This window comes from Colletotrichum graminicola (genome assembly GCF_000149035.1).
Source record: "Colletotrichum graminicola M1.001 genomic scaffold supercont1.42, whole genome shotgun sequence".
NCBI classification, from domain to species: domain Eukaryota; kingdom Fungi; phylum Ascomycota; class Sordariomycetes; order Glomerellales; family Glomerellaceae; genus Colletotrichum; species Colletotrichum graminicola.
In genome coordinates this window covers 202,705-215,482 of record NW_007361046.1, presented here as the reverse complement: position 1 = coordinate 215,482, position 12,778 = coordinate 202,705, and the positions used below count along the sequence as shown (strand labels likewise).

Below are 12,778 nucleotides of genomic sequence, written 5' to 3'. Positions count from 1 at the left end.
ATGTGTCGTCCTTCATATACTTACTCACTTACTCACTCATTCACTCACTCACATTCATATGTCTGTCACTTTACTGCTCGCCCTTTTTTCTCTCTCCCACACTTTCTATCATCAATGGGTGGATGCCGCCATCACCTCCCCTCGTATTACCTCCCTTCACCTCTTGCTCCTGACGCAGGACCAACATGGCAATTCCAGGGGTGAGGAGGCAGCTCCGACTTGTCCCAGTCTGAACGACGGGGCAACGTCCGCCGAGATTCATCTCCATTCCCTCGACTACCCACACAGTTTGTCTCTCTCTCTCTCGCACCCCTTTCTAGCCGTATCAAGTTCCGCCCCCCACACACCATTTCCCCCCTCTGGCCCAAGATACGCGCGCGGAGAATAAGGGGCGCCTCTTTTCTCCAATAAGCACAAACTATCAAAGCAAGTAGGGGAGGTACACCGGCTGAATCAAGTCGATGGGCTGCATCCGGAGGAAGACCACGCACATAGCTACAGGGCTGAGAAAGCCTCATCGTGATGCTCCTTTATACTAGTCACATGGCCTAACGCTGGAAGAAGAAGGAGATGATCATGATAAAGATGGCCTGTCTCTCCTCTCAGTCTAGTCGGAGGGGGTCCAGCACAGAATCAACGGTCCGCCTCCGCTAGTGGAGAACCACCATTACCCCAAAAAACAAACCCAGAAAAAAAAAAGGTTATGTAATCCCCCGAATTCCCCATCTGCAGGCAAAGTCAAGTATCGTACCAGTGGGGTCCTTTCACGGAGGGAGACCTTCCGCTCTCCTCTTTAGGAACCTCGACTGGGGAGGACGGCTGCATCATTATTCTCCGGTCATGTTTCCACGTTCCTGAGGATATAACCTCATGGCGAACCAACGTCCAAGGGGAGAGTGCTCCACATGAAGCTTTTGGGCATCTTATTTACCTACCTAGCCAACCTCGTCTCGAGTCTCGTTCACGTGTCATTTTCTCTCCCATCACATTCCCCGAGTAGACATGCACTGGGACGGGTTGATCGGCCCGTGCTAGAATATCGATATAATGAAGCGTCTGTCATCAACATATGTGGCTGTAAGAATGTGTATGTGTACGACCGTCCCCGATGTGGGGACGAGGTATCTATCCCGAACGCCAGCTTCCATATTTCCTCCGACTTGTGGAGCCGATATGGCTCCTCCATCGTCAGGTAAACCAAATCCAAACAGCATCCCGGCCCCGCCAGCTTGTATCCCGGTCCAGCGAAGGGCCTTCCCATGAAAACTCCTTGCAAAACTCCATTCCCCAAGAATAGCATCCTTTGTCTCGAGCCGGCAGATCCTCGCTCTCTGCGAGGGAAAACAAAAACAAAAAACAAAGACCGCTCCCGAGTCTTCTTGTCGTCCTGCTTCTGGCGGTTTCAACAGCAGTTGTTGCCTCTACGTCGATTCGTCAACGTGAAAACCTCTTCCCAATCACGCAGACCCCAGTTCGCGCCGCTGCGCGTGTTTCGCCTGCCCTTTCGTCTGCGGATTCCACCAGCCTCGTCGAGCGTCGCGCCCGTCATGGAACTCTTGATGCTTGCCACGTCGCTGGCGCCCGCGTTCCACCCTCCGCCGTACCCGTCGCCGTACTGAATGCCGCTCATCGGGTCGTCAGGGTCGATATCGCCCAACTCGATCTTGGTAAGAATCATCCTAGCAAGCCTCGCAAAGATCTCGTCCACATTCTCGCCGTTGAAGGCGCTCGCCTCCATCACCACGGGGATCCCAACCGTTCCCGCCCATCTGTTTGCGTCCGCGTTGCTGACCTCTCGACCCTCCGGCGCCTCGCTGGCTTTCTGTTGCGTGCCGAGGGATGACACCATGGTACCTCCGGATCCTGCGGAGCCATTCGCAAAGTATGACATGGAACCGACGCTGCTCGGCGTTGGCGGGGGTAGGCTTGTGTCGATGAGGGGCTCGGATGCTAGATCAAGCTTGTTTCCCACCAGAAGGCAAGACAAGTTGGGAGATGCCAAGGCGCGGGCGTCGTTAAGGAACGGTTGCAGTCCGCGGAAGCTGCTGTGATTTGTGACGTCATAAACGAGAATGGCGCCGGCGGCGCCGCGGTAGTAGGATCGGGAGACGGAACGGAATCGTTCGGTGCCGGCCGTGTCCCAAAGCTGCCCAGCCCAAACATGTCAATACGGCGGTCTCCTCGGTAGGGAATAACGTGGCAGCCGTACCTGTAGCTTGATCCGTTTCCGCCGGGAACCGGTGCCGACCTTGATGATCTTGCTTGCGAACTCGACACCGATAGTTTGGGACGATAAAACTCTCCACTCGTTCTTGACGAAGCGGTGAAGCAAACAGGACCTGTTTCGCAAGGCCGTCGTTAGTTACTTGCTCCGAGCTAGCGTGAACCACGGGAGTCGTGGTCTCCCGCTCTCATCCGCAACGTCGATGCAACCTACTTTCCTGTGCCGCTCGGTCCCAGCAAGATTATTTTGGCCAGGTAGTCGTACATGCTACCCAACTCCTGCGCAACCCGTCAGCAATGTGTTCCTCGTCGCGCGACGGATGTCGGGGGTCTCCTGACCTCGCCGGCGGGTCCGCTGCTCTCATCGCTCGCGGCACTGGAGCGACGCGGTCTCGTCATCGTGGCTGTATGGAATGTTTGCCGCAGTGCGATATGGCGGTGGTGCGATGCGGTGCGGTGTGTAATCGGAAAAGTCGGGCAACGGCGTGGCAGCGATAAGGACGGCAAGGGGATGGATCGTACAGCAGTCGGTTGGTTGATAAGCGGATATGGCGGAAAGGAATGAAGAACTGGCAGGCGACGTTGAGGTCGCAACGACCAGGAGCTATAAAATAAAATAAAAACAAGCGGACGTTTCGAGTTGAAGCAAGGGCGGTTGACGGTGGTGGTGGTGTTTTTGTTCTTGGACCTGGGCCCTTGGGGACTTTGGGTGGGTGTACGACGAGACAACACAATGACGGCAGACCGAGCACCTGGGAAGTTCCTTCCACATGAGATGGACCTGCCTTTTCTCACCACACCTGCTGTGCCTTGGATACGTACCCTTTCGCGGTGGGTCTGAGCGCGTCACGTTACGGGTACGTACACCGTGGCTGCGTATACGTACCTATACGTAGATGCGGTATCGCGAGTACGAATAGGTAGTTACCCGTGATCCGTACCTATATACCTAGGTAGACAGACACCTTGGGAACTCTACTCTACACTACCCCAACCTGTTAATGCACTTGGGCATCCATACCTTGGGCTGCTGGCAAGACAGATACGTATTCGTACAAGCTCGCCTTATCTTCGTAGCTCGTGGCTGCCGCCAGACGCCTCTTTGAACGGGGAGGCCCAAGCTTCTCTCTCTCTCTCTCTTCCTCTCCCTCACCTTGACGGGCTGCTGCTCACCGAGACCGTTGCTGCCGAGGCTTGACATGCATGAGACCGGACTACCGAAGCTCGCAGTGGAGCCACCCGCTCGCTGTGAGTTCACCTCAACCCGAACTGGCATTTCCATCAACACCCTAACTCCCATTCGCATGTGTCAGGACATACGTGGTATTATACTTTCCAACTACAAACGACTCACATCATAATGAAGATTCAAGGCCGCACATTCATCATTTCCGGTGGGTAAGCAAGACGCCCCCTCCCCTTCCATCTTTGTCCATCCTTGATCACATGCAAATGTCATTGACGCTGACTCTGCGTCCCATGACAGCGCATCAGGCTTGGGACAAGCCTGCGTGGAAGAGATTTGCAAAAATGGGGGAAACGTCGCCGTTCTTGACATGAACGAAGAGAGCGGCAATGAGCTTGTCTCCAAGCTGGGCTCCTCGGCCAAGTTCTTTATCTGCGACGTCCTCGACACCAACAGCATCGAGGCCGCCGTCCAGGGCACCGCTGCTTGGGTGAAGCAGACCGGCAAGCCCCTCGGCGGCGTCATCCCCGCCGCCGGCGTCGGAAACCCTTCTACCGTATGCCACCCGATCCACGCCGCCCTGCCCGTCCGAGCCTGACATGCCTCGCATCGCAGATCCTAGACCGTAACGGCAACCCCTTCAGCCTCGACGATTGGGACTTTGTGCTCAACATCAACCTCCGCGGCACCATCGACCTCACCCGCCAGGCTCTCGCCCTCATGGCGAGGAACGACCCCTCGCCCCCCGACGGCGAGCGCGGCGTCGTCGTCATGGTCGCCTCCTCCGCCGCCTTTGACGGCCAAAAGGGCCAGGTCGCCTACGCCGCGAGCAAGGGCGCCGTCGCTGCTATGACCCTGCCCATGACCCGCGACCTCGCCCGCTTCGGCATCCGCGTCGTCACCATCGCCCCGAGCCTGTTCGAGTCCCGCATGACCGCCGTCATGTCCGACAAGGTCCGTGCCAGCCTCGAGCGCTCTATGGAGTTTCCCGTCCGCGCCGGCAAGCCCGACGAGTTCGCCGCCCTGGTGAGGCACGCCATTGAGAACGTCATGCTCAACGGGACCGTCTTGCGGCTGGACGGCGGCATGAGGATGCCGAGTAAGATGTAGGCTAGCCGTAGCGAACTTGTCGGCCAAGGTGTGTATTGATAAATGCAAATCTACTCGAGCCTCTCGCGTCCATGACATGGAGACATCCGAATCTTTGCGAAGGTAGATTGTACCAATCTTTTAGAGCATTGTTCCTCAAACGTATTTAGCTCGCGTATTTCAGATCCGGCCCTGCAAACCCAATCCATTAACCGGCTCATCTTGTGAGACTTCACCCGCAATCTTCCCATTCTCTCCACTCTACGAATCATGCAACCGCCTATTGTTTTGTCCTCGACATAACCTACCAGCCAAGCTCCATCTAACTCGTCTCAACTTCGACGACGCTGTCTCCTTGCCTCACGGGGTAGTAAACCTTGTTGTTGACATTCAATACCTCCAACCGGAGGCACTGTCGGAAGAAGTTCAACGCAAAGTCCTGGTTCATTCTTCTTCCCAAATCCTTGACGGGGAATTTTGGATCCTTCGACCAGAAGTGCAGTTGGTCCAAATTGGCCATCTTCTTGAAGACAGAAATAAGCCCCTATTGCGCGTTGTTAGCGCTATTCCCCTTTTTTTGCAGCTGTCTGTTGCTCTATTTTCCAACGGCAGCCTGCCTGTAAGAGCTCAATCTTGGAGCCAAGGGGTACGAACGGATCTGGGAGAAGAAGGGGGGCGACCTTCATGATAGAACATACCGACATACCGTCTTCCTCAAGGCTGCCAGCGATGACGAGACGAAGGTTCAATGGAAAGAGCTCAGCAATCTCCTCGAGCGCAGTAAGATCCCACGTCCATCCATTTTTCAACTCCAGGAAATCGAGGCGTTGGAGCTCGGGTGCAATGGCTATTAGGCCAGGCGTCTTCTTCGGCGAGCGATGGATATTCAGGGTCAGGTTGCGCAGGTTAGGAAAGACGCTTGGAACAAGATCGACCATCTCAGAGGGTGGAGGATCCAAGAGCGTGATGGTCGGCAGGGTGACACGCTGCGCAACAAGTTCCTTGCGGAACCACGGCGCTAGGGACTTGTGCCCGTCTCTGAAGTCGAGCTCAAGGTGCATTAAGCTCATCTTGCTGAGAACCTTGACTAGAAGCGCAGGAGTAAGTGCTTTACAGGGCCTTTTGGGAGGAAATGGGTCCCGAACACTCCATGGACTGCCAGGGCCAAAGGTGAGAAGGCACAGGTATCTTTAGTCGGTTTAGCACTTTTTGGTTATATGAGATGTGCGAGACATAAGCACTTACCGAGCGGCTTCAAGAATAGCCTCGTTGCCCACGAGGGCTTTTAGATAAGCATGAAGCTCGTCTTCCTGGGTCATGAGTCTCAAGTCCCGGAATAGGATCGGAATGCACAGGGTCCGAAGGCACTTGTTGACGCAGGAGAGCGACACAACGATTCTACGCTCTCTACTGCTGTAATATCTTCTCCAGTGATAGCTCCCGCTCATCTCGTAGCAGGTTTCGATGATTTCGATGACCAGCTCTCTCGGGAGTGTGACTAGGTAGGTTTTCGCGACGGGAGCGACACCCTGGGCCGTGGGCTCGCCGCCGGGCGCGAGAAGGTCCGATTTGACGGTGTCCATTTCGCTGCTGCTGAAGAAGTCGAGGACTCGAGGGTAGCTTGCGACAAGAAACCGGTGAAGCAGATGAAGCCGGACGAAGAATTCGGAGAAGAAGCCTGAGAGGGGGGTATTTCAAGGTGGGGACTGAGACTCCAAAGGCGAGGTAAGAAATTCTCAAAGGCGTCTTTGAAGTTGAATGTGAGTTGAAGTCGGCAAAGAAGAGGAAAATGAAGGCGCAGGCCTCTTTTGTACGAAGCGGTCACAACCTGGATAGTAGGTTCAACAGTACCATCGTTGCCAGACTCCAGTACGTCAGTCACCACTCAGGGCCAAAGCCACAGCCTATTAGTAGCTATATTCCAGCACCTAGTACTCAAGGGCCAAGGCGTTCAAAGTTTAGATTCCATTATATCTGCCTAAACCCTGAAACATGAGCGGAATCCAATGAGGTTAAAAGAAAAGAAAGATAATGCTGGGACTGCAGGACAATTTTGAGGCCTCGCGTTAGCAACCGGTCAGTACAGTACGTTAACGCACGCACCTCACTGAATTGCTTCCGCTACAGGCATTTCGTTGGGATAAGAAAGATCTTGTGAATGCAAAATCTGATGCTAAAACTTTATGCTCACTAGCTAGTTAGGCCTGCCGCTTGAGACCCATGCACCTCGGTGACTCTGCCTCCTCCACCTAATAGTCCCTTGCGCTCTCCATAGATAGATGTCATCCTGGGGTTATCCAAGCCCTCAGACAACCGGCCAAACTGTCTCCTGTCCACTGGCAACTTGAGCATCAATCACGCGACCATCCTTGTTTTTGACAGGCACAAAGCAGTGTGCATTGTAGTGCCGATCCATGATGTAGACCACCTCAAGATTCGGGAGAGAGCGAAAGAGCTTCCAAGCATCGTCCAACCTCTCACCCCTGCGAGCAGTCCAACCAACTGAACGCTCCAGATTCTCACGAATCCTGCAGCTTCTGTCAAAGGCCTTGACATTCTGGGTCCGGCGGTTGAAGAAGACCTCATTCGAGATGGCAAGGACTCTAAGATTAGGCATCGGTTGAAGCGCAGTGCCAACATCCTGTGTCACAGACTAGTAAGCAGTTGCAATCTTCAGGCTTGCAAAGCAGACTTGCAAAAAGAAAGGCAAAAGAAAAAGAAGAAGAAAAAGACTCACAGCGAGTGAATGCAGGTGTCCAAGGGCACCTCTAAACCCCATCATGCCGCCAATGGTTAGATGCTTGACATTGCGGAAGAGAGTTGGGATACTGGCAAAGTCGAAATAACTCCAGCGAGCCTTCCAGAGCTCCAGATACTCGAGCTCGATATGCTGCGAGATGTACACAACGTCTGGAGTCTGACCAGGCGCCTTGTGAAGCTCCAGGCTGAGGGCGCGCAGATTGGGGAAGACCTCCGGAATGAACTTGATGTCGGTCTTCATTGGAAAAGTGAGTGCCGTTATGTTAGGGAACATGATATACTGCTGGTTGAAAGCTCTTCGCAAGGGTCCAATCAGGCTAGTGTTGGCTTTGAAGCGCAAGTCCAGCCGGAGATCCCGCAATTTGGGTAGGTCTAAGATCAGATCGGCAAGTATGGCTGCGGTTCCTCTCTTGCAGTTCTCACCATATCCCAGGTGAATGTTTTGATAGGGTGTGCGAACGGTTGAAGAACCCTCACTGTAGATACCCAGGACACTGAAACAGGTCAGCAGTATGCCCTGAATGTATTGTTAGTGACTGCTTTTGAGAGACTTACTACACAGAGTCCAGAATTGCTCTTTTGCCATTAATACTGTCCATGTGTTCGAGAAGATCGTCTTCGGCGGTGGTGAGCTGCATTGTCCGAAACAGACTAGGAACACTAAGGTCCCGCAAGGTTCGGTTGACAAGCGACAGCGGCGAGACTTTGGCGTCCGGATCAGCCTCCAACAACTTTGCAATCTCAATGATGATTTCTCTTGGGAGTTTCACAAGAGGGAAACTGCTGGGACCGCCGGTGTCTGGGTCGGGCAGGTTGAAAGCCTGGGGTACCAAGAAAGCGAAAGCCATGTTTTCTGAGCAGTATTTGTTGTCCAACACCCTTTGTCCGCTCAGCCAGGCGTAGCGAGAGACCTTGTGAGAGTTGGTAGGAATCAAATGAAGGCTGGGGGACAAGGGTTGTCAAAAGGAAGAAGAACAGCGAAAAGAAAAATATTGGCGGAAGAAAAAGGGCTTTGTCAAAAGCGAGATAGCGCAGAAGTAACAAATCTAGAGGAAGGAGGGAAGCTTCCCAAAAGAGTCGCGCCTTCTTCATCCGCGGACCTTTTTTTACTGGCTGTATTCACAACTGCGTAGCAGCCTGCAAACATGCATCAGTCTGTGTGTACAAGACTGAATCCTGGCCCTTTGCTCAAGTGAACACAACAGATCAGAATACCAAAGCTGAAAGAATGGCTGTTTACTTAATAAATTGAGGCCATTCTGAATGCGTTGATATATGTATGGGCTCCCACCATGACGTTTGTAAATACATGCCCCCCAACATCAGTTCCGGGCTATGACTTGTAAGATTTCATTGTACTTGAGAGTTTTGAATTTCTCCGTTATCGACCTGGTAGCATGAATTATGGCATTGCAACTCCACATCTAAGGAGTAATGTATGGATCTCATCGACTAGCTGTCGCAACCTCGATGTTAGTTGCAACAGTACCATCATCGTCGGTTGTAGCTGATGCCGTCTGACCTACAGGCGTCCACCTACCACATTGTCGTCAATTTTGTTCATGTGTGCAGTCATGATTGAGGTGGATTTTGATCTGGCAGTTGTTGTGCGTTACTGGTTGACATGTAGCACAGGTGTCACGCAATCAGGTTATATAGGTGAACATGACGTTCAATAAATAAATAACAACTACTGGAACCATTGCTTAGAGTGAAAGCTATTGAGTTTCCTTAGATTTATTCCTGTCTACGAATGAGCATAAATAAACAATGTCAAGATGGAGACTTGGTTAAGCTATGTCTCCAAATAGAGGCGAGCTCATAAGGCAGTCGCCATAAAGGGAAAGGCTCTGAGTATGCCAACGACCTTTAAAATACGGCACAGCTGCAACTCGTCTGCAGAATACCAGAGGCCGATCTGTTTCATCGGTCATCAAATCAGCTTCAAACACTACTCAAAAAGTTCGAGAGTAAGAGTTTTAGTATCTCAGAGAATTTCAATTTCACATCCATATTATTACCAAGTATATGAAACGCTATACTACCCCAAGAGATGACGCCGTGGCAATGCTTTCAGAAAACGGAAAACTTTGACAATGAGATCCCAAAAGAACTAAGTTGATGGCTTGCTTGTACAAAATAGCCATGTCTAAACTATGCTCGGAAGGCCACGGCGGTAGAGCCTTTGGCCAAAACTGCCCGCGATGCAGGCTTATGCGAGGGCGCGATTACTATAGGTGCAGGCGCAGGCACTGGCACAGGTTCGGGTAGCGAGGTCTCGCTACCAGTGTCGGCTCCCGCATTAGCATACGCCGTGGCCACGGTTGACTTGTGGAATAAACGCGAACGGGTTCCGATTCTGAGAGGCCGCCATTGTTTCCGAATGTTCGCAACTATCCAAGGACCGAAGGGAGGTACGGTTGTACATTCATAGTCTCGTTACTGAGTCCCCATACCAAAGATGGGTCTCCTCGGAGCTAGACGTCTAGAAAATGTCCACTCAAAGAGTTGCTTATCTTTTATATCTCGTGCCGGCAGTAGGCCCCAGCACAAAATCTAATGCAATCCGACAGGCAAGGCGACGAGCGCGGAATACTCGCGTCACGACATGGTAATGGCTATAATACGGTTAGAAAGCCTAACTAGGGAACATCAGGGAACTAATAAGCCCCCGACATTATCAGGCCATCAACAAACAGGGTATGACGTATGCTCAAGATTCAACACGCTCTTCGCCTTCAGTCGACGGGGGTGGAGTTTTAGGCCTGAGTACTGTTTCGCTAACGCAGATCAGTCTGTTATACGGACCGTTCTTTGATAAGCAAACTGCTGATAGCATGGTCAGCTACGAGACGCCAATCTGCGGTTGGGCCTCAAAAGGCAGGGTAGATTTCAGTTCGGTTTTATTAACGCCATAATGATGTAGCAGTGAGCTCCTCCTGTAATTATTGTGATGTAGCTACGCATGTATGTGGTGGTCCCCTGACCAAGAATGGTCATGACCGAAAGTGTATGGTTTTTCTAACGATGTCGAGCAGCGCTCCGTACTTCGCAGCGACCTAGCCAGCGAATTCAGCATAAAGCCCGTCAAAAGGCGATAATTAATGAACCGGCACAGGCTTTGGGACCGGCACAGGAGCAGGTACAGGTACAGGTACAGGTACGGGAGCAGGTACTGGTACCGGCTGAGGTACCGGCTGAGGTACCGGCACCGGCACAGGAGCTGGAACAGGTACAGGTACAGGAGTGAGCACAGGCTGAGGTGCCGGCTCAGGTGCCGGCTCAGGTGCCGGCTTGGGGGGTGGTTCTTTCTTCTTGTCTTTCTTGCCCTTCTTCTTTTTCTTGAAAAGGCCTTCTATATCAACCTCGTCGTCTTCAAGGGCAATATCTTCGATGTCCTCGGCGTTCCCGTTGCCAGTGAGGATCTCGTCGACAGCCAAGTCTGAAAAGTCGGTTTCAGCAAGCTCTGATCTTTGTACATGATTACTGCTCTTGCATATGGATACAACTCTTGACATTGTTAGTTCAAATGTAATGCTCATACAGAATACAGTTACTCACGGATTTTCCCCCGTTTCTTCATTGGTGGTCGAAACCGGAAGGCCGTGAACACCAATGTGTAGGACCACCACAGTAGAAAAAAAGCTGATTAGCTTCATCCTCGCTTCCTTCCCCAATATAAATAATATAGAAGTAGCTTGGTGGAATATTGACTTGGCGAAGAGTCTCTCTGATGGAAAATGTACTTGTTGGGAGATTGGTAATAGAGAAGGGTGTGCTTCTTGTTGGAAACAAACTAAATGTGATCGAAAACCCGATTGCATTATATAGAGATCTGTTTATCGAGCACAATACGAATAAGAGGTGCTTGAAGCTTGGGATTCACGTCAAAAGGTTGTCATCACTAGTCTACCTAGTGACGTTAGAATTGCCATCCCAACCTACTTCCGAAACATCGCCAGCTTCCGAACTCGTGATCAGGGCCAGGGGCTCGATGTGTAGGGCTTACGGGCCGAGGCAAGCAAGCTCTACTCGGCACTGACCGTGCGACTACACGTCCGCGTGTCCCTCTGTTTTATAGATGAACTTTATGGAACGACCAATATCAATATTTGTCGATTATTTAGTGTACACCCCCTTTAGCCATTATGACGACCTTGCCATTGTAGTCTGGGCCTCGGCGGGATACCTGGGGCATATTTGAAATCCACCGTGCACCAGGCCAGGTTCCAATCTGATGAGAGTCGCCTTTGCCGTAGGAATGGTAGAAAGTGGTCATGTCGGCATTAAAATGACACAGACTATAGATTTAACCGCCCCGCGTGCTTTAGAATGCGGTCTGTCCGCGGGGTATGTGTAACATTGCTGGAGCCAGCCTTAATATTGAATCGCCATCTTGGCAGTCAGACCGACTTTGAAACTCTGTTTATGCGTGGCATTTCTGTCCATGTCAGAAAAGCTTTCATTTACCATCACCGGCAATAGCATGAAAGTCACTGCTCATCTAGTAGTAATTGACACGACTATGAAACTGTTGTGGTTGCTACTGATATTCGACTCCCTTTTGGGAGTTCCCCCAGGCCGGTGAGTGCATGCCAACACAGTCCGCATCGGGCTTACATCCTAAGAAAAGAATCATTATGCCCCTTCTAGGCCGTCTGATACTTGGGGCCGTCGAGCAGCGACGCTCGACGTCTATGATGTATTCGCTGGAAGCCGACCCTTCACATCTATGAGCACTTCCGCTGAAAGGTGACATCACAACACTCGTGGCCGCCGTCCAAACGCCACTTCGCCGCAGCCAGGGACGAAAGAACGGACAATCGAGATGAAAGACTTCGTCATTGAATATTTCTCTCATGACGGCGTATTGCTCTCAGTGTTACGCATAAATCTTTTGGAAATAACTGTATGATTTACAGCCTAGAGGTTCCGGTGTCGCACACAGAAAACAGCATTTTGAAGCATTTTCCAAGTGTTCTTCAAGCATATTCCCTGATATAATTAAACTGACAAACCATTTGAAAGTCCACAGTAATACTGCATTCCTTGCAGCTCGTGTCCGAAAATTGGCACATGTATAGTCCCGATCGTGCCGTTGATATTCGCCATACACTCAGCACTCGATTGAAAGTATGTTAGCCTTGTAAAGTCGGAGCTCCGCCATATTGCCCATTTGGTTTTAAGGTTCATCTGAATTCTATCTAATGTCCTATCGAGTACAGTTACCAGCACATGGTTTCAGTTACCTGCTTGTAGCGCCAGTGGGTTGGGTGCATATTTTTGACAGAGGACTTTGTAACGGGAATCAAGCTTTAAGCCTGATGTTTTCTAACAGTTCGCTGCACCCGGTGTGTCTTGCGACCACGGCAGAGACTTTACGTCACCCGAATCAAGGTTGGAGTTGCGAAATTGATTTTGTACACATCCACAAAGATCTCTTGTTGCGCTTGACTATTCGGACTCGATAACATATCCCTTTCGAATGAAAATAACACGACTACATTGTAGACGCTAAGA

The 12,778-nt window shown here is 51.4% G+C and overlaps 4 protein-coding genes across 4 annotated transcripts; 1 reads left to right on the top strand and 3 right to left on the bottom strand.

The window, feature by feature from the left end:
- Nucleotides 1-1,402: 1,402 nt before the first annotated feature.
- GLRG_08562 (Ras family protein) lies at nucleotides 1,403-2,622 on the bottom strand (the record flags this gene model as incomplete). Its single annotated transcript, XM_008099462.1, has 4 exons — nucleotides 1,403-2,146; nucleotides 2,210-2,339; nucleotides 2,438-2,502; nucleotides 2,563-2,622. The coding sequence occupies 4 exons, from the start codon at nucleotides 2,620-2,622 to the stop codon at nucleotides 1,403-1,405; spliced, it is 999 nt and encodes a 332-aa protein (XP_008097653.1).
- A 961-nt stretch (nucleotides 2,623-3,583) lies between these two features.
- On the top strand, nucleotides 3,584-4,519 carry GLRG_08561 (short chain dehydrogenase; the record flags this gene model as incomplete). Its single annotated transcript, XM_008099461.1, has 3 exons — nucleotides 3,584-3,621; nucleotides 3,710-3,965; nucleotides 4,025-4,519. 3 exons carry the CDS (start codon nucleotides 3,584-3,586, stop codon nucleotides 4,517-4,519), a joined length of 789 nt encoding a protein of 262 aa, XP_008097652.1.
- Nucleotides 4,520-4,820: 301 nt separating this feature from the next.
- Nucleotides 4,821-8,106, bottom strand: GLRG_08560 (F-box domain-containing protein; the record flags this gene model as incomplete). The annotated part of the gene is made up of 6 exons (XM_008099460.1): nucleotides 4,821-5,042; nucleotides 5,197-5,686; nucleotides 5,744-6,176; nucleotides 7,022-7,139; nucleotides 7,236-7,752; nucleotides 7,814-8,106. The coding sequence occupies 6 exons, from the start codon at nucleotides 8,104-8,106 to the stop codon at nucleotides 4,821-4,823; spliced, it is 2,073 nt and encodes a 690-aa protein (XP_008097651.1).
- Nucleotides 8,107-10,359: 2,253 nt separating this feature from the next.
- On the bottom strand, nucleotides 10,360-10,776 carry GLRG_08559 (uncharacterized protein; the record flags this gene model as incomplete). The annotated part of the gene is made up of 1 exon (XM_008099459.1): nucleotides 10,360-10,776. One exon carries the CDS (start codon nucleotides 10,774-10,776, stop codon nucleotides 10,360-10,362), a length of 417 nt encoding a protein of 138 aa, XP_008097650.1.
- Between the last annotated feature and the right edge of the window lie 2,002 nt (nucleotides 10,777-12,778).